At 42.5% G+C, this 27,930-nt stretch overlaps 1 protein-coding gene across 1 annotated transcript; it reads left to right on the top strand.

Moving 5' to 3' along the window:
* Positions 1 to 49: 49 nt before the first annotated feature.
* Positions 50 to 27,930, top strand: TXLNB (taxilin beta). Its single transcript, XM_035108860.3, is given in 12 exon segments — positions 50 to 476; positions 4,575 to 5,030; positions 6,041 to 6,132; positions 10,177 to 10,347; positions 15,600 to 15,794; positions 17,499 to 17,618; positions 20,953 to 21,027; positions 22,098 to 22,190; positions 24,383 to 24,478; positions 26,136 to 26,180; positions 26,182 to 26,239; positions 26,242 to 27,930. Coding segments are annotated over 11 exon segments (1,869 nt in total). The 5' UTR covers positions 50 to 476; positions 4,575 to 4,588; the 3' UTR covers positions 26,724 to 27,930.

The following is a 27,930-nucleotide window of genomic DNA, read 5'->3' as shown; positions in this document are numbered from 1 at the left end:
CCCTTCCTCTGCCAGTGCTCCTAATAAGTCTCAGCACCCTTAACTTCCTGCTGCCATTTGGAAACAGCATTCTGGAGAAAGGGCAAGCGGAGGACAAGGGGCTTCTCCCTTGGTTGCCGGGAAGAAGGCAGTCCTCACAATTCTTGGGAGCATGGGAGCATGCTTTAAATGTACGGTGTGTGCAGAGTGCAACTTTTCCCTGCCTGTGTGTTGAGCTGCACCTGCTGAAATTCCTTCATCATTCCACACAGCTGTTAAAGGCCCAAGAGCTCTGTTCTATTTGGCATTTGGTCTTGGGAGCTTGCAGCCAAACTCTGGAGAGGAGTATTCTTGCCTGCTGTGTCATCCACTCCTCCAGCCCTCTGTGGCAGGAACAGAGGGAAAGTTTCCTATTGCTGTTGGTTCTTCCTCTCTTGTCGTTCTTTTGGGGCTCCTCCTGCCATCTTCTTCTCTTCTGCTCCTTTTTCTCTCCCCAGGTAAGTGTGACAAAGTCGCTAGCTGGCAGCATGGTTGAGAGACAACTATGGAAGTTTTTAAACAATATTTTGGTGCACGAGCTTTAAATAGTGTGACTGTGTGATTGCGACTATGGGGGAAAGAAACTACAGCTGCAAGCCCGTATCCACTAACCTGGGAATAAGCCCCACTCAATTCAGTGGGCCTTACATTTGAGTAGTCACATACTGTATAGGATTGCATTGTAAGGTAAACCCCGGAGCTTCCAGTGAAGGAGACCAATGTGAAGTTGATGTTTTTGGAGGAGGGAAATTTAAACCAGGATTAGGCTAAGACTGTGCGGTATGAGGAAACTCTTGTGTTTTTGTTGCAAAAATAAATAATGGTGGTTAAGATTTAAGCACAAAGCAGAGCAACCTATATGTGTTTCTAGACCAGTTTTGGCTTGGGGACTATTTTGAAACTCTGGCACTATGGATTTCACATCTCTGTGAATTCATTGTGCATCAGAGTGCCTTTCCGAGGTCCGTTTTGACAAACTACAGTGCTTAAAGCCTTACAGAAATTGCACAACTATAATTCTGTATACAGAGGAACCATGCAACAAAAGCAACACTGGACACTTGACAGGTGTTGTTATTTAGCTTTCGATAACAAACAATAACAGATGCGCACTGCTTGCTTTTCTCTGCGATGCTTAACTTTTAAATAATCTGCACTCAGCGGCTGGCAGTGTAAGCCTCTACCTGCTTACTTAGGGAGTAATTCCCACAGAACGTAGTGGGACTTGTTTCCAAGCACATAGGATTTGGGCTGTGAAATATACCTATGGTGAGCTGGCATGGTAGAATTCTTTATTTGTTGGGTGAATGTGAGGAATAAAGGCAGTTATCTAGGATCATCACTGTCATCCTTTTTTTAGACGGGCTTAAAATAACTTATGACTTCAGAGCAGGTGCCATGTGTCTTTCTGTTGGATTTGAGGGGAGGGGGGCGGGAAGCTAAAAATAGGCAAGTCCTGCAAACTTTTGAACTCCTCTACTCGGAGAAAAAGACCTTGTGACAAGGAAAGTGGCACTTTCTGTAATTCATCCCTACAATAAAGAGGAAGAACCAAAACACATTTTTTTAAGGCAGCTTGCTTTTTGTTGGTTGATCAGAATCTATTTTAACACGAGTGCCAAGCGTAATGAATTGCTGAGAGAAGCTTAGAAAGGGAGCTCCCTCTTAGAAAGGGAGAAAACCTTTGCTCCGACTGTTAACAAGAAGACCATTGGAAAGGAATGTGTCAGAGAACTGCTGTGTTTTTAGTGGTAAACAAATTGGGTTCAGCCCCAACCTCCTGAAGTGGGTCAACACAGGTTAACAGCACAGGGCTTCCCCCTGTATAAGTGTGCTCTTTCCACATCAGTATACCTGTGTATGGGATACACTACTATCAAGCTGTGGTTAGCAAGTGGACATAGGTGCCTAGATTAACGCTGCACATGGCTTGCTTATTTTATAAACTAAATCAGTTTCCTTTCTGCCACAAAAGCGATATATTCTTGCATGCTATCCCAATCTCTGAGCAGCATGAGATTCCAGGGATTCCAGACGCATACCCAGAGTTCCTTTTGGAAATGAGGCACAGGGCAGACTGTGGTGTCTTTAGGATATATGGTTTATTTACACATTTATACAACCTGAGCCTACGATGGAGGCGTTCACAGCATTAACACCCCAAAGGGGTCTTGTTTCTCCCATAGCTCAAGCCTTGGATTCAAACAGAAATCAAGCATCACTCTCAAACATTGCTCTGACTCTCTCTCTAGCTTGCTACTTTACTTCTTGATTACAAAACTCTGTCTTTGTCTACTAACTAACTGTGAATGGTCAGCAGGTCTTGAGGCAGATACGGAGATTATGCCCATGACTGGGGTGGGTAGCAGTTTTGCAGTCTATCGTGTCTAAAATGGCATTTTTATTTATTTATTGTTTGCATGGGCCCTACATGGGCCCACCACTTAGCAAGGAGCCTGCAGCCTTTTATTTCAGCTTCAGCCCTGACAGCCACCATTGATCCTGAGACTAAATAACAATATGAGGATTCTTCTTCTGCATTGAGCTGCCCTCGGAGGCTGCTTGGTATTTGCATCTGTTGTAGCACATGGCGGACTGTCTTCTTAAAGACTTGTGCCCACTATACCGAAAGCCTGGTGCCCTCTAGATGTTTTGGGTTACATGTCCCATCAACTCAAGGCAGTATTGCAAATAGTTGAGAATAATGGGAGTTGTAGTCTAACAAGAAGATTGGGGAAAGCTGCTCTATAATAATAATAATAATAATAATAATAATAATAATAATAATAAAAAATAAATAAATAAAAAATAATTTTTTATTATTTATACCCCGCCCATCTGCCTGGGTTTCCCCCAGCCACTCTGGGCAGCTTCCAACAGAAAAATGAAATAAAACAATCTATTAAACATTAAAAGCCTCCCTAAACAGGGCTGCCTTCAGATGTCTTCTAAAAATCTGGTAGCTGTTTTTCTCTTTGACATCTGATGGGAGGGCGTTCCACAGGGTGAGCGCCACCACCGAGAAGGCCCTCTGCCTGGTTCCTTGTAACCTGGCTTCTCGCAATGAGGGAACTGCCAGAAGGCCCTCGGTACTGGACCTCAGTGTCCAGGCAGAACGATGGGGGTGGAGACACTCCTTCAGGTATACTGGACCGAGGCCATTTAGGGCTTTAAAGGTCAGCACCAACACTTTGAACTGTGCTCGGAAACATACTGGGAGCCAAACTATGATATGTTGATCCCAGTTTCTCCTTCCTTATGTTCCAATCACAAAGTCTGTGATTTTCTACCAGCAGTTTCTTGATGATGCCCTCTGTCAAAGATAAAATTGCCACAGTAAATCAAAGAGGTGTTTTTTTATACTAACGTGTGCTAAAAAGAGATTGAGTCAACACTGGGCAAAATAATGGGGCATGGCTTTTTGTTCTGCAAAAAAATAATCTTTTGGGGATAAAGGGTTTGGTTTACTAATGGGAAATGATTTCTTACATAGCAATTCACAGCAAATTACTGGGAAGAAATTCCCCTTGGTTTGAGTACTTTCAAGTTAGATCATGCATACAGTAATACGTTGGATCAAATTGGCAGACAAGACATGTGACAGAATTTGAACCACAGTAATTATGAAGATCAAGAAACATATGTCTGCAAAAATACATCGCCTGCTTAATGCAGATGACACAGAACCAGAGCAAATAAAAGACTAGATGACAAAATGGGCTCAAACTATTGGAGAAAACATACCACTGGTTACCTAGGATATTCTGTGGTAAAAGGCATATTGGTTCTCCTTAAATATGGGAATAAGAGGAAATTCCTTTACCACCCTGGTTCAAATACAAAATATATAAATAAAAATTATCCCCCCCATACGTTGGAAGTGCCAAAAGGAAAGAGGTGATTACTTTCATATATGATGTAACAAAAATATATCTCAGGAAAAAAGAATGAGACAATTTAAAAAAATCTTAAGGTGTGAAATTCCTCTTCATCCTTTTTTCTTGTTGAACTATGGAAAGTTTGGCTACGCCAGAACATAGAGAATTAGCTGTAATAAGAATAAATGTGCTGGCTGAAGGAAAATTTCTCTCTTTTTTCTGCAACAAAATGTTGTGATTTCTTGATTAAGGAAATTACTCTTTTCAGCTTCCCATTTCTTGTAAAATGAAACAGTCCTCTGAAAAGCCTTTAGGCAAAGCTGAAACGAAACAATGAATACAATGACTATGACGAATGAATCTTGTTTAGATAAATCTATTGGTGCTAAAAGAAAGACTTTGGCCAAGTAGCTTCTGATTAATCGCCATTAATTGGGACAAATGCACAAAACCTACAGCTTTTCCAGAGGGCTGCAGTGAATGGCAAAACTGTTTGAATGTATGTGGAAGGAAGATACATAAAAGGGCTAAATAAATATTTAGGATGTCTAAGATGCCAATTAAGCTTGTGCAAAATACAGTCTTTACTACTACCAACAGGCATGGCCTTCTTTGGCAGTTTCTACTCTATTTTTGATTGCTGGTGTAGATAAAAGCCTAACTTTGTCTCACACCCAGGTGATATCCCAAGAATGGAGCATGACCAAAATGGAGCTGGCCCTCAGCCTGACCAGCAACCACCACCTCCCATAAGCAGCTCTGAAGCGCTGCCTACTGAGAACGGTTTAGAGAAACAAAGTGAAAAGTCGCCTCCGAGGCCTCTGTCCCCTGAGAACGCAGCGCATTCTCAGCCTGAAATAAAGCTGTGCGATATATCTGAGGAGCTGAGCCGACAGCTGGAGGACATTATTAAAACCTACGGGTCAGCTGCCAGCCTGGTGGAGGAGAGGAATGCTAAAGCGACAACAGACAGACCTGAGAAAGGAGAATCCTTTAATAATGAGGATGGAGAATATGAAGATGCCCATGACGAGGCTGAGAAGGAACAGGCAGCTTCTGGGGATGCGCCTGGATCAAAGGAATCCAGCAGCCAGAAAGAGCAGAAGCTGGAAAAGAAAATCCTGAAGGGACTAGGCAAGTAGCTCCTTGTGTAACTGAAAGGCAGAACTTATTGGCTATGTTGTAAAAGGTGCCACAGTGGTCGTCTCCATAACATTTAATTGTTTGGTACCAAAAGTACACATTTTCTTCTTGCCCCTGGCAAGAAACCAATTTTTATTTTTTATTTTTAATATGTGACGCAATAATGCACATACATGGCAATTAACTGATGGTACAATTCTGTACATCACACCTAGACTTGTATATTTTGTGGATGCAATAATACAAAGCAGCATTTAGGCTATTATTATTATTATTTATTTATTTATTTATTTATTTATTTATTACAATTGTAACTTGGAAGTTGAATGGAATCTGTCCAGAAGTCCATTCGACTTCCAAAGCGTTCGAAAACCAAATCGCAGCTTCTGATTGGCTGCAGGAAGCTCCTGCAGCCATATCGGAAGCCCCGTCAGACATTCGGCTTCCAAAAGAACATTCGAAAACCAGAACAGTCACTTCCAAGTTTCAGTCGTTTGGGAGCCAAAACATTCGAGAACGAGGCTGTTCGAAAACCAAGCTATGACTGTATTGGATTTATATACCGCTTGATTGGTAAAGTGTCTTCTTCAGTGAGTGTTTCATTCATCTTGAACTTGCACTAAACATCATACTAAAAATTAGTCTGGCTGTCTGGCAAAAATGTGGAAATAGAACCACTGCAAAAAGGATCACCAACCTTTTGGAGCCCATGAGCCCATTTGCCAACCAGAAAGCATGTGTAGCACATGGGTAATGTGTAACCAGTGTAGCACAAGTGACAACCCCTACGCTACTACCATACTTAAAAGAAGGTCACCTAAAGTTGCTTCAGAAGCACCTGGCAGAAATCTAAAGAGAAATGTTCCACACACAAACTGCTGCTAACATTTCTGAATATAGAAGCCAAAACCAATCCAAAATGCAGCTTCCAGTTGTTACACATTCTTGTATTTTGCATGAAGTGCTCTCTGTGAGAATGTCCTTTTTAAAAATTACTTCAGGAAAAGAAGCTACCCTGCTGAGGCAACATTTGAACAAGCTGAATACCCCAGAAGAGAAGCTGGAGATCCTGTTTAAGAAGTATGCTGAACTGGTCAGTATAGCAGCTACGGAGAAAGGATAGAGACAGGCCCACTTTAAAGTGTAATAATATTGTAGAGCTGGTGAAAGTGCAGAAAAGGGACAGCTAAAATCAGGGGTCCTGAAATAACTTTTCCTCATGTTTCAACCCTGAGGGCCTTTTAGCAAGCGAGGAAGGACATGATAAGTGTTTTAAATGATGCATGGTGTGAAGAAAGTAGATAGAAAGAAGTTTTCTCCATTTCTCATAGAATGCAGCCCAGGATCATCCAATGAGGATGAGATGTAGTAATGGCCAGCAGCACGGACAGCTATAAAAGGGAATTAGGCAATATATTATTCACAGAATACCAGTTGCTTGGGTGCAACTTGTCCTCATGTCGTACTTGAGAACTTCCTTTAGGCACCTGGTTGGCCACTGTGGGAACATTAGGAAGGGCCATAGCACCGTGGCAGGAAACCCCAGGTTCAATCTCCAGGTGGGGCTGGGGAAAGCTCCTGGCCGAAACCCTGGAGAGCCACTATTGAGCTAAATGGGCCAGTGGTCTGATTTAGTACCATATGCCTTTATATGTTCTTAGCATATTCCTGGACTTGGTCTTATCCAGCAGGCAGGGCACTTTCTCGCCTTGATCTGGCCACAGTGATCCATTTGACGGTCACCTCCAGGCTTGATTATTGTAACGCGCTCTACGTGGGACTGCCCTTGAAGCTGACCCAGAAACTCCAGCGGGTGCAGAATGCTGTGGCGAGGCTCCTTACAGGGTCCTTGCCGCGGGATGACATTCATCCAGTGCTTTACCAGCTGCACAGGCTCCCAGTGGAGTACAGGGTTAGGTTTAAGGTGCTGGTTTTGACCTTTAAAGCCCTATGTGGCCTAGGACCCTCGTACCTACAGGACCACCTCTCCTGCCTTAAGGTCCATAAATAACAACACTTTGGAGGTCCTGAGCCTCAAAGAGGTTAGATTGGTTTCAACTAGGGCCAGGGCCTTTTCAGCACTGGCCCTGACGTGGTGAAACGCTCTGTCACAAGAGACTAGGGCCCTGCGGGATTTGACATCTTTCCACAGGGCCTGCAAGACGGAGCTGTTCCGCCTGGCCTTCGGCTTAGACTCACTCTGACCACTTATATGGGATTTGGTATATAAATTTTTCCTTGGCTTTTTTGCTGGCCCATGTAGGACCAGCCTGGATAGGTGGCTCAGGTGAATATCTGATGTTTTCTCCCTTTATGGTCTTGATTTATGGGCTACTACTAAAATGAGGCTGCATTTTAAGCTGTATTTTAAGACATATTTTAAGACATATTTTAATTAACTGTTTGTTTGTTTGTTTGTTGTTTTCTATTACATTTTATTGTAATTTATATTTGGTATTAGCCACCCTGAGCCCTGCTCTGGACGGGGAGGGTGGGCTATAAATAAATATTATTATTATTATTAGTGTGCTCTTATATGTGATGCGATGTTGGGTTCATGGGTTACAACTTGGGGACTGATATTATGCTTCTAAGAGCCCTGCTGAAGCAATAAGAAGAGAGAATTCCCACACACAGAGACATACATATGGTTTTCCCTTGGACCTCTCATTTGACCCCTCTAAGGTCTGATGTTAGGGTCCTGCTTGAGGCAGCATGTAGAGGTGAGGGGTGAGGATGAAAGAGCAGGACATATATAAGGAATAGACCAGCATACCGTACCTTCAGCTCCATCATGTCCTGCTCTTGCTTTATCAGGGTTGCAACTTGGCAAGGTTAGTTTTGAGACATTATATTGTTAGAGGTTTGTGAGTGCTAAATGCCTTGGTTTAGTACTGTAGTTGGAATTTAATTAGAGCTTGTGTGTTAGAACCAGGGGGACGCTGGACTCTGTGTGTTTTAAGATAGATTCATGTGTGTATTTCACCTGTGTGCTAGACACTTCTAGTCATTTCATTAACATGTGAGAAAGTTGCCGTAATTATGCTGGGCAAGCTTCCTAAGTTGTGTCTTAAAAAGGTAAAGGGACCCCTGACCATTAGGTCCAGTCGTGGCCGACTCTAGGGTTGCGGCACTCATCTCGCATTATTGGCCGAGGGAGGCGGAAACGCCGATTGCCTTCCTGCCGGAGCGGTACCTATTTATCTACTTGCACTTTGACGTGCTTTCAAACTGCTAGGTTGGCAGGAGCAGGGACCGAGCAACGGGAGCTCACCCTGTCGCAGGGATTCGAACCACCGACCTTCTGATCGGCAAGCCCTAGGCTCTGTGGTTTAACCCACAGCACCAAGATGATTCTTAATCCTTGGAAATCAACAGGAGTTGAAAAGTAATGGAGTCAGCCTAATTTCCTTTGAGGGGATGGCCTGGGGATAAAGAGCCAATAGCACATCAAAAGGGCAGGGCCTCTCCCTAAGTTAGAAAAGGCAGAGACAATAAATGCTAAGGGGGAACAGTTTGAAGGGAGGAAGTTAGGGGTCAGAGAGAGACATGACTGGTTGCTGCTGGCTGCAAGGCTGCAGTTGTGAGAGGAACAGAAACTTACTGGAAACTGATGCTACAGAACCTCTCAATCTGCACTCAGGTTGTATATATGTGCAAATAAACCATATATCATAAAGACACCACAGTCTCTGCTGTGCCTCATTGTCCAAAAGAAAACACAGACCCTGTTAAGTGCACCTGGTATCCCCAGAATCTCATGCCACTCAGAGATTGGGGTAGCATGTAACTTCATGCTATACTTCATTTCATTTCTCTCTCAACTAACAGCCAAGAGTTTTCTGGGAAACGAAACAAGTTAAAAACAAGTCACAGTTTAACAAAGTATCAGTCAATAGGCACAAAACCCCTATAAAAACAGAACATTATAAAAAGCAGTGATCTGGTTCAACAGACACCATATAATACAAAGAGTCTGATACTACAGTATAGAGAGATACGGAATAAGCCATAAGATATTAAAATCAAAACTTTAAAAAAGCATTTTGCAGAATATTTTTCAGGAGCAAATTGGGCTGTCGGAGGGGAAACAGCATTTTGGTTAAAAATGTTTTTAAAGGAGACTGTAAAAGTTGATATGGCAGAATATTTGGTATTGAAGTGTCCATCCTTCTTTAATAAACTTGGACAGGAATGACTAAAAAAAGCCTGCTTTCACCACCAATGCAAAGCCTTCCAGTTTCTCCGGGGGGGGGGGGAGGTGACCACAAGTCAGATAATTGTTTTCCTTTCAGCAAGTGTTAAAATTACTTTATCATTTTTTTAAAAATGAAAAAGGCCAGCTACAAACCTCAAACCACCTATTCTGAAGTGAACAGTTACAGCTTCAGGTTTCAGGAACCAGACTTTGGTCTGACCTCATATTTCCTTTGGCCATCATCTATTTAATTTGGAACAATTTCTGTTGGAGCTATCCACCTTTAAGTAATGCTTATTGAAATCTTGGTTTTTCAGCCACTTTCTTTTATCATTGTCTTGTGTTGTGTCCAAGGGGGGTGACAGCTTAGCAAAATCTATGCCTGGGCTGAGATGTGTGAGGTCAAGGAAGGTGCTGAAAGGTCTCACTTGATGTCATGGGTAAAATTGCAACTTTTAAAGTGAATTTTAGCCTTGTGCCTCTTTACCGGCTATGCAGCCATTAGTAGGTGGTGATGCTTATCTCAGTTCTATAAAAAAGCTTTGCCTGGTGATTTCTGCATAGCAAGCTGCTGTTAAAAGGTGCAAGCTCAGGCAGCCAGGACAATTCCCTCCATTCCCAGGGCAGATGCAAATGCCGGTCATGGCCACCATCCAAGAGTTCTGCTTTCTAAAGGTAAAAACCACGATACAGCTAGCGGCCTGATTTGCTGGGAAAGTGGTTTATTAGGAACAGGATCGTTGTTCCAGCAACTTATCAATCAATTAAGCACAACTCTCATTTTATCTCTTCGCTGTAAAAACAAAACAAGAAAAGTTTTCCAGCAGTCATGGGAAGTAGATGATTTAATGGTTCCCTGCAGCAAACCAGAACTCCCACTCAAATAAATATTAGTTTCTGTTTCTGTCCTCCCTTTACCCCCCCCCCTTTATTTTTTAGTTGGAGGAACATCGTACTGAACAGAAGAAGCTAAAGTATCTGCAGAAAAGGCAGGCACAGCTCACAAAGGAGAAGGACCAGTTGCAGAGTGAACACAGCAGAGCAGTACTTGCCCGAAGCAAACTGGAAAGTCTCTGCAGAGAGCTACAAAGACACAACAAAACCCTGAAGGTAAAACAGAGGGCTTATCCACACTACCTCTTCTCCCGCTGCTTCCCCCCTGGGAAAGCCACTCTTAAACCGCTCAGAGCCATGCGTTCTAGGCATGGGGCAAGCGGAAGTGTGGACAAGGCCTGAGAAGAGCACACTGACAACCCCACTAACTTGTTTATTCCCAACCCAGAAAGTCTGGCAATTTGTAGTCCTGTGATTTAGTGGAGCTGTCTTTGGCAAGGAATTTTAAGCATTCTCGAATCTCAGGTCTTCGGAAGTTGACCATGACACTATTTCAAATCAGTTTAAATGTATTGTGGCTGATGGCCAAGGATTCTCTTGTGCAGTAGATTCGTTGTTCAATGGCGGTCAATGTTTGGGAGTCAACTGGCAAACTCTGACAGGTTTGGAGTGTGTCTGTGTGGAGAAACGGCAGCTTTTACGTTTTTGGAATGGAGAAAAAAGAGGGCTGTGAATTAGATGAAGTCTGGAAAATGTCTGAAAGTACAGAACCACTTTTTGAGTACCTTGGTAGCAGCACACTGCCTCAGTTTTTGCTCATATTTGTGTATTTGCAAGCAAAGTAACTGTAGGTTTCCATTGCTCCAAACCCATTTTGTGCTGCCCAGGCAACTTTACAATAGTATAATGTAGATGTGCTCCTGATTAATGTTTTTTTGAGTGACAAGCATGCTGATTGGAGTGCACCTTATTCTAAGGTTACCAGATTTTTTTCAATGAATCCAGGGACACTTTTCAACTTCAGTTGGAATGGATGGATTTTGTCAGGGGACTGATTTGTAAATCTAGGGACTGTCCTTGGGAAACAGGGATGTCTGGTAACCTTACCTTATTCCCACCTCTCACACTAGGAACAATGACCATCTCCTAGTTATAGATTCAAGTAGGTAGCTGTGTTGGTCTGACACAGTCAAAATATATGAACATTAATAAATAAAATTGTCCAATAGCACCTTAGAGAACAATTAAGTTACCGTTCTTGGTATAAGCTTTCGTGTGCATGCACACTTCTTCAGATACACTGAAATAGAAGTCACCAGACCCTTATATATAGTGGGAGGGTGGGGTGGTGATTGACTCAATGGGTATGGTAAACCTGTTGACGACTGTTAACAACTGCAATTAGTCCTACAGGAAAAAGCAAGGGATAGTATGCAGATGATTAGCATATGTAATGAGACAGGAATCCAATATCTCTATTAACACCAAGTCTCTCCATAGTTTTCAGTTTAGTGATAAATTGTAATTCAGCAACTTCTCTTACAAGTCTGTTTCTGAAATTCTTTTGTAATAAGACAGCTGCTTTGAGATCCTGTATTGGATGTCCTGGGAGATTGAAGTGTTCTCCTACTGGCTTCTCTGTCTTGTGATTCCTGATGTCAGATTTATGTCCATCTCCTAGTTAGTTATTGTTTTTAATACTCGATTGGGAGCCGCCCAGAGTGGCTGGGGAAACTCAGCCAGATGGGCAGGGTATAAATAATAAATTGTTGTTGTTCTTGATGATGATGATGTGCCATAATTGCAATTTTTGGGCTGTGCTATTGTTTCCAGGATTTACAGTTTTATGCTAAAATGACTGAACCGTAAGCATAGGGATATGGCCCAGATTGAGCATATGGTAAATGTACCCAGCATCTCTCTGAATTGCATTATGGGATCCCTGTTGATTTATGTATGACAGATATGGGGAACCTTCCAGATGTTGATGGACCACAACTCTATCATCCTCAATCATTGGCTATGCTGCCTGGGATTGATGGGAATTATAGTCCAACAGTATCTGGAAGGCCACAGATGCCCATCCCTTATTGTTTGGAAACCAGTGTCATGTTAACAGTGCTTTTGATTGCACCTGGAGCGAAAGAAGAGAGTTTTGCTCCCTGTTAAGGAAACAAATTGCAAGGCATTGAGGTGGGCACTTTGTGCTTTGCTCAGTTGGGTTGCACCAGTGGAGCAAACAACAGAATTATTTGTACTGCCAGGCCAAAGTGCTTTTTAGATACTTGTGTCCTTCTTGCCAGCAGCGTTTTAGCACTGAGGCACTTCTGCAAGTATCTGTTGCAACACAAGCCACAGAATGTATATCCAGTCATTCAGTAAGGTTGCATGCCTGTCTCTCCATGCTAACTGGGATCTAATAAGTGTAGCCAATGCGTTTAATTTTGATAAACCAATTAGGCACCGGGAAAGACCTTTTACTTGACCCACCTCTTGGGGTTTGTTTGGTTTTTTTTGTATTTCCCATGTCTCTCTGACGTAACATGCACATGTTCAAATGGGAAGATGTGGAAACAGTGGCAATGGGGACCTATATGCCATAAATTTATGCTATGCTGACACTGTAATGTTTTAAACGGCCGGCCAGCACATGGGTGCATAGCCTGATAACTGCTCCCAATCCCAGCTAGAGAACAAACAAACAAATAATATAGCTTCAGCGTATTATATCAACAATCCTTCTAGTGTGTTGCAGCAGCGGAAGTGGGGAGGCAATCATTCTGAATCCTGTGTATGCTGACTACAAAGGAAGGGCCGCTAAATTCAATAGAACTTCATCCCAATTAAGTGTGCATAGCATTGGAGTCTCGGCAACATTTTTTGCAGTCCACGTTTGCACCTTTTGGATTAAATGAGTTGCAGTCAAAGACTGCTTCCTCAATGTACTTTTTGTCTGTTGAGGGTACCTGATACCACGGCAGGGGGACTACCTTCAGTTTAAAAGTACTCTGCTAGAAACCTTAGGCTTAATTCAGTTACTATATCTTCTGTAACAATAAATCTTTCTTTGTGTTGGTCTGCCCAGATGTAACTCCTTGCTCTTTTCAAAGCTGCTATCTCATTAGTGGATGTTTTTATGCTCATTATCTGGCATCTACAGTGCACTCATTTTTTGCAGGATACACTGGTGACAACTCCCATTTGTTCTGCAGCAAAAGTGAACCGTATAAGCAGCTGCCCTGCTGTTTTTGATCTTGTAAACTGAATTAAAGTGGCATCTTAAGTCTGACAAGTGAGATGGAGCCATGCAGCTCTATCCCTGTCTACTGGCCAACTGTTGTCTTGAGTACAATACAGGGCCCAGCTCCACAACCCTGCCAGTATTATATCAATGGCCAGGAGCCCTGCCAGGCACCGTGATACAAGTTCATTGCTCAGATTCAACCCACCAGCACACAGCCAGCAGTTTCTCGTAGGAAATCCTTTGTTCCCAAACCCCATGAATCCTGAGAATAAAATGCCAGCTACAGACATGGGATGTTAGTTACTGCCTTCTTGGTCAATGTACTACTGTCAGCTTTTGCCTGATTTTTGGCAGAATGTGACTGAAATTAATTGTGTGCCTCCGCCTTGCTTCCAGAATAGGGCCAGGGAGGCTGCATAACATGAGAGGGTTGCTGCTTAACAGGAGAATCCCTGAAAGACATACACCCACATAGATACACACATGCTCCTGCACACACAAAATCTAGTGGAATAAAACAGATACACCCACACACTCCCAAACCCCTTAAATACAGGAGAACCCTTAAATACAGGTATAGTGGCGTACCATGGTGAAAGTGTTAAATTTCGAAGTGCAGAAGCTCATCAAGAAAGCTCTCAAAGGCATATTCCCAAGAAGAGTCACAGGCATTCCCATAGTACCCAGATTATTAGGAACACCGGAAGAACAATCCTATATAAAATTTCCAGGGAGTGGTTTCCACTGAACTCAGTGATTCTAACTGCTTGCATTCAACTTGGAAGACACAGTGAGTCTTAACAAAAGATCACCAGCCTGTTGAAATGAAGCCTATGGCTTTTTCCTGAGAAATGCAAAAGATCTTGCTAAAAAGTGTTCCTGCTGAAACTGCTAGCATGAAGCCTACCAGAGGACAGAACTATCCAGCCTCTCTTTGATTGGTTGATTGGTTGATTGATTGATTGATTGCTTTTTCCAAATCTGCCACGAATGAACTTGTCAGCTTTATCACCTCATTTATGTGACAGGGCAAGGATGGTCCATTGGTCTAGTACCGTATATGAGAGTGGAGAGTTGTGGTTTTATTAATTTGTGAATTGCCTTTTATATAACTCTCCAAGTGATTTGCATCCAAGAATAAGAATCAACTAAAAAGGTTTTAAAACTATACAAAACAACTGGAGGTGGGATTAAAAGCACCATAAATAAACACCCAATTTTTTCATATAGCTGGAACATTTTGTAGAAACATAGAATCATAGAATCATAGAGTTGGAAGAGACCACAAGGGCCATCCAGTCCAACCCCCTGCCAAGCAGGAAACACCATCATAGCATTCCTGACATATGGCTGTCAAGCCTCTGCTTAAAGACCTCCAAAGAAGGAGACTCCACCACACTCCTTGGCAGCAAATTCCACTGCCGAACAGTTCTTACTGTCTTGTTTCTAGAAAGTATAAGTAGTGCACACCTGTACAAAGGGTGGGTGCTTGTCATATCTCTACAGTCTCTGAGGTAGGAATGGGGAACCTGTGGCCCTCTAGATGCTGTCGACTCCAATCCCCATCATTGTGCTGGTTAGAGATGATGGTAGCTGGGACTGCAGCAACATCTGGAATGCCACAAGTTCTCCATCCCTGCTGTGTGTCTACGAAGTTGACTTCATGGATCAGAAAGGGGATGTGTGTGGGGGAAAGAGGGTGAAGAAAGGAAGACAAATGTTGTCTTTTATGCATGTGTTCACATATGTTTACCCCGTTTTTTGACCTTCGTCCTGAAGGTCGCCTTCAAAGATTTACCACACTTACCATAAAATAAAACCATCAGTATTTTAAATTCAGCAAAACATAACTTGGAAACTTGCATAGTGGTACAATCCTGTGCATGTTTCCTTGGAAAGAAATCCCACTGTGTTCTGTGGTGCTTACTCCCAATGAAAGAAATAAAATTTAAGAAAACTTTCCCCTTCCTTTTTACATACACAGAGACAACAAGGGAGGGAAACCAGTTTGTAATGTTTATTTAATTGCTGTTGCACATTCTAAGCCCTCAAATCAGAGCAAGAAACATTTCAATCTCTGGATCATAAATGTGGCGCAATAATGTATGTGCCCCCAAAAGTCATTATTTTGTCTGCCCTCCCATTCCTGTCTGAAGGGCACCCAAATTCCCCACCTGCAAAAGGATGCATCTCTTACTCATTCACTACAATAACAAAAATCTGGATGGTAATTTTCTCCTAGGGAAACAATATCATTTGCTTTTATTGGAACATTGCATTACAGGAGGAGACCCTTCAGCGAGCAAGAGAGGATGAGGAAAAAAGGAAGGAGATCACTACTCATTTCCAAGGCACCTTGAACGATATCCAGGGACAGATTGAGCAGCAAAGTGAAAGGAACATGAAGTTGTGCCAGGAGAACAGTGAGCTGGCAGAGAAATTGAAAAGTATCATAGATCAGTATGAAGTCAGAGAGGAGGTAAGAACAACATGGCACCATACATCCAAATACTGCACAAGGCTAACTTGTGCCAGATCTGTTGCCGTAATTTCTAGTCTTCTCTGTTCATTCCTCTTGCAAGTGCATTCAGCTTTTGGCAAAAAGCAGCATAACTATTTATTGTATATGCTCACCCACACGTTCATTGCAGGTAAGTTTCAAAAAGCATCTCTAAAGAAATATGCAAACCAAGAATCCTCCTCCCCTTACATGCCCAGCTTTGGAGCACAAATTAGTAGCTTATTAATTTGATTACAGTGGTACCTCTACTTACGAATGTTTCTACTTACGAATGGAGCTCTGTCCGCCATCTTGGATGCGGTTTAGATAGGATTTTTTCTACTTAAGAATTTTTAGATAGGGTTGCTTCTACTTACGAATTTTTTCTCCCAATGCATTCCTATGGGATTCGACTTACAAATTTTTTCAACTTACAAATGTGCGTTCGGAACGCATTAAATTCATAAGTAGAGGTACCACTGTATTTATTGGAGTATGCTCCATACTTTGTATACACAGAGCATCTAATCTAAATTTTAAATATCTAAATTAGATGCCTTGTTTTTAAAAACTAAATCACCAGGTTTCATTTCCACTGGCATTGTCTGCACGCAAAACATTAATAATTTTTTAAATAGCTTTACCTTACTATAAAATATGTGCCTTTGGCTGTTGTCACGCTGGTGACTGAGTGCGCATGTGCAGTTAAGTTTAAACAGGGCGAGGGAAGCCTGTGAAACCCCGAGCAGAGCAGTCAACCCAAGCAGGTCTTCCAATGACCTTCCTGTTGTCATTCTTGCCACTGGTGGAATGAAGGGAAGAAACGTCCTTCTTGTTGCCGCTACTGAGAGAAGCCCCAAAAGGAGGTGGCAGGGACTGAAGGGAAGAAAGCCTTTCTGCCCTTCATTCCCACCCTGGCAGCTAGTGGCCCACGGTCCAAACAGGAAGAGCGAGTGAGGAGGCGAGCAGAGGAAGTGAGCTAGGCCCAGGCAGGCAGGAGGACTGAGTAGGTGGAGAAAGGGAGCATTCCTTTCCCAATATCACTGGCTGCTGCCCCTAACCAAGGGGGAAGGGAGGCTGATGCAGTAAGTGGCAGCAGGAGCATCAGATTGCCTCCACCTCTGTACTCCCATGACTCCCTCCTCCCCTTTCAGTAAGTGTCAATGACCCAAGAAGTCAGTAAACAGAGAGCCCCACCTGCATCATCTCAGCAGCCACAACCCTTGGGGTTTAAGATGCTGTGTAGGGAGGCTTCAGGGTGTGGTGGGTAGGCAGAGTTGGCGAGCAAAGTGAGCAGGGCCCCCAACATTTTATATATGTCATGTTTACTTGACTGTTAACCCTGCTATATTCAGTTAGGCCAACCTTAGATAAATGTGCATAAGGACTGCAATTCTATATGGAATTTTAAAAATCTAAAAATCCATTACAGTGGTACCTCGGTTTAAGTACACAATTGGTTCTGGAAGTCTGTACTTAACCTGAAGCGAACTTAACCTGAAGCAAACTTTCCCATTGAAAGTAATGGAAAGTGGATTAATCCGTTCCAGATGGGTCTGCAGAGTACTTAAACTGAAAGTACTCAAACCAAGGCGTACTTAAACCAAGGTATGATTGCATTTCTATAGGCAGGAAAATCACTACATCGACAAACAAAATGCTTTGCAATGTATTTTCTTCCAGCACCTAGATAAGATATTTAAGCACAGGGAGCTTCAGCAGAAACTGGTGGATGCCAAGCTGGAACAGTCGCAGGAAGTGATGAAAGAAGCTGAGGAGCGACATCAGCGAGAGAAGGAATATGTAAGTACTTTCCTTTAGCTTTCTTTTTCCCTTTGGGCCAAGCACAGGTCTGAAATACCATCTTCCCATGTTTAAGTGGTTGTTCCTGGTCTGAACTGAGACCAGTGGCTTCCTGTCTCAGCACTGAGTGGGATCCACCCTGGTTTATAACCTGTAGCAATACACAAGCCAGTGCCACTGGGCCTGGTAGGGCAGAAGGCAGGGAGGAAGAGTAGGGGGCGCCTGAGCCAATGGCAGACAGAGGCAGCTAACTCTAGTTTTGCTTCCATTCTCTTCCCTGTTCCACAAAGTTGACACTGAAGCGAAGGAAGGGGAAGCTGACAAGCAGTTTCACCGCTGGAGTGGTTGTAAGAGAGCAGGCAGGCGGGCTGAGGACAGACTGAGGCCGGTGCGGACAAGCCTACAGTTTCCTGAAGCATCTGATGCTCCCATGAGAAATTGTGTTTGTTTGCCATAGCAATATCCTACAGCTCTCTGGGTACACATGTTGTTATCCATGCTTCTGCTTACTTCAGTCTTGTGATGTCTATTAGACCAAGACATGAACTAGCCTGAGGGCACCCAGTGAGATCCATGACTGAGAGACAATTCTGAATCCAGATCTTCCCAGTCCCAGCATTCTTCACACTAGGCTACACTGGCTGTGTTATGTTTTTGTGCACTGGGGCACTTGGAAATTATAGCTATCTAAGCATGAAGCTTACCAAACACAAGACTCCTTTAACATCTCCGCTTCTGTGCAGTCGAGTACTCCCTGATGGAATTATAACCTACCCACAAACAAATCGGAGGAAATGGTCAGTAGCCAGCTGTGTCTAACCTCTCCACGCTGCTTCATTTTTTGCAAAGAAATCCTGATGACTGCTCAATAAACAGGTGATCTGGGAGCAGCCTTCTTTTTAGAGGACAAATTGAGAGCAAAAAGCAAAGGCTGAAAGCAAGCGCCATCAGACAATGGAATAGCTCTGCTGCCTCCCTGTGGCCTAGGGGAAGCCGTTCTCACTCATATGGCATAGTGGCTGTTTGTAAAACTAGTCGTGTTCATCATATTATTAAAAACTTAAATGTTCAATGCATGCTCTTATCCTTACAACTTAAAACACCTCTTAGGAAACATTTTCCAGGGATGCCCACCCCTTTTCCTAGTTATCATGAATTTCAAGAGCTCCCTAGACATTTTATCATTACACAATTGGCAACTACTCTTAGCTGCTGAGAGAAAGACACCCCTGCCCCAAGATACACCCAAATTTCCCAAGATAACCAGCTTAGTATCCATACAGAGGGGCTTGATCTAGCACTGATACAGCAGGTAGCCAGTTATCATCAGCATCATACTTCTGGTTGTTTAGTGACTCTGTCCTGGTAGAACTTTATGTCCAGAACCTTGAGGTTCTAAATTCAGTCTCAAACATGAGTGGAGGTTATAAATTCACGAGTGGGGTGTTTGCTAGCCTTCTGAATTCATCTAGGTCCCCAAAGCAGACTTGCATTGTGACAAGAGAAACTGTAGGTCGCCCCCCCCCCCATGTTGCTTATAATAATACGTATTTTTCCTCTGAGGCTCAAAGGCGCTAGATAGTCGCCACAGTTCAATGTTCCAGGCTCTTGGGGCAACCTTGTGATCGACAGGCTCTGCATGACCCATTGCTACCTACAACCGCAGCAACATTTGCTCTCAACACCAGTGGTGTCAGCTTATTAAATTGCAGATGAACTCCAGGTTCCGTTAACTAATTGGCAACTTCCCTCTATCCATGTCTTGTGAATTCCCATGTATTGAAATTAGGCCAGAGCGCCTTTCTAGAGCAATGAAAATTGTCTGTGGTCATAAGAGGTTTGGAGAAATTCTTCTCTGAAAGGGTTATTTACTATATCTTGTCTTTTAATTAGAGTGCCAGTTTAGACTGGAATGTTCAGGCAGAAGGGAATCAGAGCAGTCCCACTGAGGCTGTGCTAAGCCTAGCCTGGAGCAGTTCAACTTTAACAAGATTCTTCGGACGTTTCTATAATTCTAGGAGCGGGCGAGAGCTGAAGAACAAGCTTCATGCATGTAAACTGCATTCAATAGCACTGTACTGTACTGTATTCTTTACAAATTGATTCCTGCTTTGAGTCCTTCCTCGTTTCTGCTTCATGTTTTATTAATAAAAAAATACCAATATTTGTGTCTGGCTAAGCAGGTTGGCTTCTGAAGATTACCTCAGGCTGCATTTTTGATTTTGATTTTTTTTTATAAAAAAAAATCATGCTAATTTAAAACACTGCTTTGAACATTTTCTTTTATTGCAGGGTAACTCCTAGGTGTTTTTAAAAATAAATATTTAAGAATAACTTAAAATACATTGGCTACAGGACATCAATAAGACCAGAAAGGGGGGGAACTGTTTAGTGAGCCACAACAGATTACTAAGAAAAATGATTTCTGCCTCATCAGTTATGCTGGACTTTTTCAGCATCCCAGATGGAATATGTGACAGTGAAGGCTGATAAAATATTTAAGCAGTGTCAAAACCCAGACAGTTTGCAGGATAAATGACTATCCTGAAGCCCGACTTGGCCCTCAGGCTATTCAGCATTTTGTTTAAATACAACCAACCTGTAATTCTCCCAAAAGATTTTACTTTTATCTCGCCTTTTTTATTTTTTATTTACCTCTGGTGAAGGGGGTAAGAAAAACCCACACCCACCTATCATTTTGAAAGCCACACAAAAAGCCCTTGTGTATATTGCTTAGCTTCATTGCTCTAGGTTTTGCAGCAGTTGTTTAAAAAGTTAGAATGCTAACCATGGCGGACCTTGAGGTCTCAGATTTCAGCGCTGCCAAAATTTGATGCCCCCGCCCGCCTCTTTCCTTCTGTCCTACATCATAGTTGTGGCGCCCCCAAGACTCGGGGCCCAGTGAGACCGAACTGTCTCTGATAGTAATGTGTGCGGTGCTTTTTTTCCTTTAAAATAATGTTTAGGGGTACTCTCATTTTCCTACTCATATTGAAATACTGCCCCTCAATGAGGCCAAACTTAGATTCACAAAATGTTTAGGGGTATGCGTACCCCCAGGAAAAATGCACTCTGTGTGTGTGTGTGTGTGTGTGTGTGTGTGTGTGTGTGTGTAAGTTGAAAAATTTGTAAGTCGAAGCCAATTGGGGGGGGGGAGAGAAATCCTATCTAAACCGCATCCAAAATGGCGGACGGAACTCTGTTCGTAACTCGAAACATTCGTATGTCGAGTCATTTGTAAGTTGAGGTACACTGTAGATGAATGCTGGATTGTAAGGACTTTTGACTGAAAAGTCCCAGGATTCCACTGCTATTCTTTTTGTGTCAAACACAGCTACTTAACCAAGCTGCAGAGTGGAAACTACAAGCAAAAATGCTGAAGGAGCAAGAGACAGTTCTCCAGGCCCAGGTGAAGAACAGCTGCTGACTGTATGATGTGCCTCTTTATTTGAAGGGGGAGAAATGAATGTACTTAAGACAGGGAAGAGTTTAATATATGGTTGCGCTTCACGCTTCATTAAAACATATCCTCTGCAAGCAAAGGTCAGATGAGCACGCACTTGGGAAATATTTGCATTGATCCATCCATAATCTATGTCACATTTCAAGGGGCAGGAAGAATCAAAACATATGATGACCAGGGTCAGAGGAGAATTATTATTTTACTGTATTGGGTCATTTTCTCTTTAACTTTACACCAGCAATTATTGATTTAGTGCAGGAGGGGGGAACCTATGGCCTGCCAGATTTTATTGGACACCAGCTCCCATCAGACCCAGCCAGCATGCCCAGTGGTCCCTGCCCCGGCCTTGGTGGTTTCTTCCATTTTCCCATGTCAGGGGCTATTAATTATTTGTTCTCTTTTTTATTATTTTTGCAAGCTACTTTAGGTACGTTTCACTTCATGATTTATTTTATTTCTAATGGGTGGTTAGTCCACGGGCCAAATCCAGCCCTCACAATCATTTTTTTTGTGGTTTCCAAGCCACCCTTTCCCCCATTTTTTTTAAAGAAAAGTAATTATTTTTAATTGAAAATGCAAAAATATTTTTGACCTCCTCCTCCTCTCCAAATGTGCCCTTTAAAACAAACTAAAAATTAGCTATACTTCCTTTTATACTTTAAAATGCAAAAAGTCTTTTGCCCTGACCACTAGAGGTCCCTCCCTGACCTTATCAAGCTTCAGAGCATCCAGCACATCTTATTTAGCTTCGTACTTTGAGTGATGCTGGTGTTTTAGCCTAATAACATATGAGTTTTTTTGCTTCCAAGTGCCTTTTTCCTATTTTCAGTTTTTGGTACCCTCCTCTCAAAAGATCATTTGCCCCAAATAGATTAAAATATTCTGTAAGTATAACATAAATTATTTCTTAAGAATCGTAGTCTTTCATCTTGCTCTCTTGCTGCAGTAATTTGAAGGCTGTGAAACTATGAACAGAATTTGTGGAACTGACTTATGTTTCCTTTCTCTGAATGCAGCTTGCTCTCTATTCTGAACGATTTGAGGAGTTTCAGAAAACCTTGACAAAAAGCAATGAGGTGTTTGCCAGCTTCAAGCAAGAGATGGATAAGGTCAGTTAATGCATTTTGTCTCTCAGATCTGTTCTGGAGGGCTTGCCATTTTGGTAGCGGAGCCACTGAATTTTTTTCAGGTTCATATAAGACTTTTTCTGTTATGGAATCAATTAAAAACACGTTGACATTTTTTCTGTAAAGTGCAATGCATACCATTATGAGTCAAACTCAAACAATTGGATGAAAGGCAGTATTGAAATTTAATAAATAATAATAATTAACCCTGCATTGCTGTCACACAAGTGTGTATACCTTATCACCATTAAATATTGTTGGAGCACAGAAACTGCATTTAGTGGCCCAAATATGAATAAGACATTTCATCATCATCATCATCAATTTGTATGCCGCCTTTCCATAGTTAAAACAATGCTCAAGGCGGCTTACACATGACAAGATTTACATAATTACCAACATAACAAAAGTCATAAACAAAAATTAAACACATCAAAAAGTACACAACCAAATGGAAAACAGTTTCCATATAAAACATAAAATCTAAAACTAAGAATACAGCATTAATATCAATCACAGTTTAAAATGGCATAGATAAAAAATAAAAGCAATTTAAAAACAAAACAAAAACGGAGTACTCTCTGTCCAGCAGCAGCAGCAGCCTAGGGCTTGCCAACCAGAAGGTCAGCAGTTTGAATCCCCGCCAGCTCCTGCCCACCTAGCAGTTCGAAAGCACATCAAAGTGCAAGTAGATAAATAGGCACCGCTACAGCGGGAAGGTAAAAATTGTGTTTCCGTGTGCTGCTCTGGTTCACCAGAAGCGGCTTTGTCATGCTGGCCACATGACCTGGAAGCTGTACGCTGGCTCCCTCAGCCAATAATGCGAGATGAGCGCGCAACCCCAGAGTCGGTCACGACTGGACCTAATGGTCAGGGGTCCCTTTACCTTTAAGAGAGGGTAACTACTTTTTGAATGCTCTGCTGTGTATGGAAAGTGTGCTAGGGAGAAGAGATTTAGATCAACTTTCTTGACATACTAACTTTTCCACAGGTATTTACTTGCAGCGTGTCATTCTGAGCAGCCTGTCCTTCCTAAAACAGCAGCACAGATATCTCCTGCTGCATAAGTCGAGCATTTTATGAGCTGCCTTGCATCCTCTGCCAGTACCTGCTTGCACTGCCAAAGTGTCTGTGGCAGTGGCTCCATATGACTTAGTTGTTCTGCCAGTTATCATTCACTCAGCGATTATAAATATGGATCAGAACAACTGACCCTTTTATTTTATTTTTAAGAAGGTGTTCCATGCTGACACTGTTGCAGACTCTCATGGGACAGCTTGTAATTTGTGCAAAGCACTTAAAGATTGATTTCCAAGCAGTAAATTATTTCCTGTGTTAATTATCCACAAAACCACACTGCCAGTAAGGTGCTGTAACGTTTGTGTTCTTCATTTGAATTAAGTGACTAATTCATTGAAAGCAAGAACTAATAAAGTAAAAGAACTATAATGGATTGGCAGTGCTATAATGGATGCGGGTTGCTCTTGCAACAAACATTTTGTGAAATCACTGACTTGTTACTGCTTTGAGGCAAGAATGTGTTCCACATACATGAGATATTGCTGTGTGCACACCTTGATGTGTGGGCTTTCAATTGATCTCTGAAGAAAAGGAAACAGTAAATCTGACAGGCAAGTAGCACTTGGGGATCTAGTTGACTATGCATTTTTTATTCTAAGACCTTTATTCCCCCCCCCCCCATCAATTGTATTTTAACTTGGGCAGAGTAGTCAGAGATTTTTGTGAGCTGATCCCAAATTGATGTTCTCCCATTTTCATGGTATGATAAGTGATTACAGTCGTACCTTGGATCTCGAACGCCTTGGCTCCCGAACAAATCGGCTTCTGAATGCCACAAACCTGGAAGTGACTGTTCCGGTTTGTGAACTATTTTTGGAAGCCAAACATCTGATGGGGCTTCCACGGCTTCCGATTGGCTGCAGGAGCTTCCTGCAGCCAATCTGAAGCCGCACTTTGGTTTCTGAACATTTTGGAAGTCGAACAGACTTCCAGAATGGATTCCATTCGACTTCCAAGGTACGACAGTACTGCCATAAGTCAAACTAGAACCCTTGACTATTGCCAAGGTTGGGATCAGCACTTGTTCACATGGGATATGTGTACGGTAAATGCTGACTTGTTCCTGATGTCAACTGGATTTTTCCCTTCTGTAGATGACCAAGAAAATGAAAAAGTTGGAAAAGGATACAGCTACGTGGAAAGCAAGATTTGAGAACTGCAATAAAGCTTTATTGGACATGATTGAAGAGGTGAGAAACCATTCCTTGAACAATTTTTAATTAATTAAGCGTCAATGATACAATCTCATAAATTGTTCTTAATAAGAGCTCTCTAGGGGACCCAGTGGCGCTGTGGGTTAAACCACTGAGCCTAGGGCTTGCTGGTCAAAAGGTCAGCGGTTCGAATCCCTGTGACGGGGTGAGCTCCTGTTGCTCGGTCCCAGCTTCTGCCAACCTGGCAGTTCGAAAGCACGTCAAAATGCAAGTAGATAAATAGGAACCGCTACAGCGGGAAGGTAAACGGCGTTTCCATGTGCTGCTCTGGTTTGCCAGAAGCGGCTTTGTCATGCTGGCCACATGACCTGGAAGCTATACGCTGGCTCCCTCGGCCAATAATGCGAGATGAGCGTGCAACCCCAGAGTCGGTCACGACTGGACCTAATGGTCAGGGTCCCTTTACCTTTACCTTTTACCTTTTAAGAGCTCTCTGGCACAGCTTCCATTGTAAAGTTCATAGAGCATCCACAATCATAAAGGGGCCATAGTTCAGTTGCACAGCATCAGCTTTGTATGGAAACAGTCTCAGGTCTAATACACAGCATCTCCATGTTTGCCTGAAACTCTGGAGAGCTTGTACCTGTCAGTGGATGGATCAATTCAGTCTGACTTGATGTATGGCAACACGATGGAAAAAGCAGTGGGAAACAGCTCCAAAAGCTTAAAATCACTCTTTTGGGGGAGGTTTCCCCCAAAAGCTCGACAATTTTGGGGTCTTCCTAAACAGTTTTGCAGGTGTCAGGAATTTTACATATTTAAATATATCAGCAGAGGGTTGGGGTGGGTGTTTTTAAGAGTGGTTTAAAAAAGATGGTCACTTTCTTGCAGAATGTTTTGGGAAATTAAATTGTAATTTAGTTTTTGGCTAATTAGTGGCAGCTACTAAATGAAGCGAGGGCAAGTAGTTTATTGTATGTGGGACGCTTAAGCACCTGAATGAATGGGCAGGGTGCTTTCTTGACTGTTTTGTGGCCTCTGGGCTGTGGAAGTAACTAAAAATAAAGTATCACCTTTCTTTGCATAGATGATGTCGGGTGTGGAGAAAGCTATAACATTTTCTCTGAGCAAGATGGTTCGGGCAGGGAATTAAAACACACACACACACACCACACACACACACACACACACACATATATATATATATATAATATTATATATATTTATATATATACATAGATGTTTTAAATGACATTCTACTCCTTCTAAATTATCTGAACTTCACATTGCAGAAGAGAAAGTCTCTAACAGTATATATGCTATGTGTAGTTTGTACATCCTGACTTGACTCCCCCCCCCCCTCCCAGCATTCTGTCAGTAAATGTTTACTTCTGCATCATTTGGCCAGCTCCAAAGATTTACATAAACTATTATAAAGACCCCAGGGCCTGTAGAACCACCTCAGAGAACTGTAACACCTGCAGAAGTTGCAAGAAATAAGACTGTGTATCAGCAGGAAAACACTTTGCAGAAGTGGCCAGGCCACTTCTTGATTGGGGAGGTCACTTTCCAAGCCACGTTCTTTAACCATCTTCCTGATTTTTGCTTGATCTGTTAAAAACTGCCCCCTCTGGTTGTCCTGTGCCATTTGTCAACGCGGCAGCCTTCAAACGCTTTGTTTGCTCTATCGCAGAAAGCCATGCGAGCCAAGGAGTACGAGTGCTTTGTAGTGAAAATTTCAAAGGCTGGAGAATCTGTGCAGAGCTCTTCAGGATGAAAGGAATGTGCTGTACAAAAAATAAAAGATGCAAAATTCCCTGAGGAGAAAGAGGAGGAGGAGGAGGAGGAAGAGGAGGAGGCAGAACCACCACCACAACTGACTGGACAGGACGATGGTCTGAAAAATGAGGCTAGTGTGAGCTCCTCTGTTGCAGGCCAGGCTGCTGCTGAGCTACCTGCCACTAATGAGAATATTCTGAAGGATCTGGCTGCATCTTTCATGGTGACCCATCATGAGGGAATGCTCCCAATAACCGCTAATGTGGACGCACCTGAACCCCTGGGAGCCACTAATGTAGAAATGTCTGACAAACCGTGTAATCTGCAAGTTTGTCCCCCGGAGCCATTGCTCCCCATGCCTCAAGACACAGAGAATATCTCCATACAGCCAGCAGCATCCACACCCACGGCAGAAAAACATGAAGGGGACACGGCGAAACAACTTGCTCAGGGTCATCCAGTTCTGCAGTTGTTGGATGCTGACATGGAAGGAGTCGATTAGTATTAATGTGATTATATTTATTTCCCAACTGCCATCCTTTCATATATATATTTTTTTCCTAATTATGCGGCTTTAAAATCTTCAGAGATTTTCTCCTCAAAATCGTGGGACGTGTCTTGTGTCTGTGACATCGAGCCCCGTTGGTAGCAATGCATTTTCAGTTTGCCCACTTTTTCATCAAATCAAAGCAAAAAAAAGTGCTTTCCTGAAGTGTCACAAAATGCATGGCGTTTGCTCCCATCAACCTGTTTTGAAAATCCATTAAGACTCCCTACTTTAAGAACGACAGCACTTTAATTCAACGTGCTCTCACAAACACCTGAGTGTGTTAGTTTGGTCTGAGGTGCCACAATGTCACTTCTAAATATAGGAATAAATGTTGCATGGGGGAAGCATACTTGGGGAAGTAGAAGCTGGAAAAGCAATAAGGCGAGGGTCAAATCTTATTCCAAAGTAACTACTAATTAGTCTATGATCTTCAAAACATTTTTGTTTGGACAGATTCTCCTGACTTCAAGCAATTGTGTGTATCCCTGGGACCCTGATTCTTTTCTTTACCCCCAACACAATCCTTTTCTCACAAGGAAGAATAGTTGTCTATGATTCGCTAATGAAGTATTGGATACAGAGAGTGAGATATGAAAAATAGTTAATGAGATTATACTTTTTTTTTACTGTAGGCTAGCCTACAGGCCTCTCAGTGTTGTTGGACTCCCAACGTGCATCAGACTTGACCACTGGCCATATTGGTTGGAGCTGATGGGAGTTGGAGTCCTACAGTATCTGGAAGACCATAGGTTAGCTGCCTCAACTGAACTATTTACCTATGTGCCTTGCTTTAATACTTCACCCTATGTCACTTACACTGTCACTATTTCAACAAGTTTGGTCACAGCTGAGCAATTTGTCGTTAAGTCCCATTGAATTAAACTTGTAACTGTGCCCTGGGTGGGCTCATAGCTGCCAAGTTCTCCCTTTTTTAAAGGGAAATTTCCTTATGCTGAATAGGCTTCCTCGTGAGAAAAGGGAAAACTTGGCAGCTATGGGTGGGCTGCATAACATAGAAATTGAAGGGGTGGTTTTTTCCCCCCTTGTAGGGTTGAATTGATTAAATCTGTAGAATTCTAGCCTGAATTTGATAATTTAACTGTTTTGCTTGCTTATCAGTAGTTTAAACACGGAATTAATACAGTTTCAATACCTACTA

This window comes from Zootoca vivipara, chromosome 3, assembly GCF_965207765.1.
Source record: "Zootoca vivipara chromosome 3, rZooViv2.hap1.1, whole genome shotgun sequence".
Lineage (NCBI taxonomy): Eukaryota > Metazoa > Chordata > Lepidosauria > Squamata > Lacertidae > Zootoca > Zootoca vivipara.
This window is presented reverse-complemented; position numbering and strand designations above follow the sequence as displayed.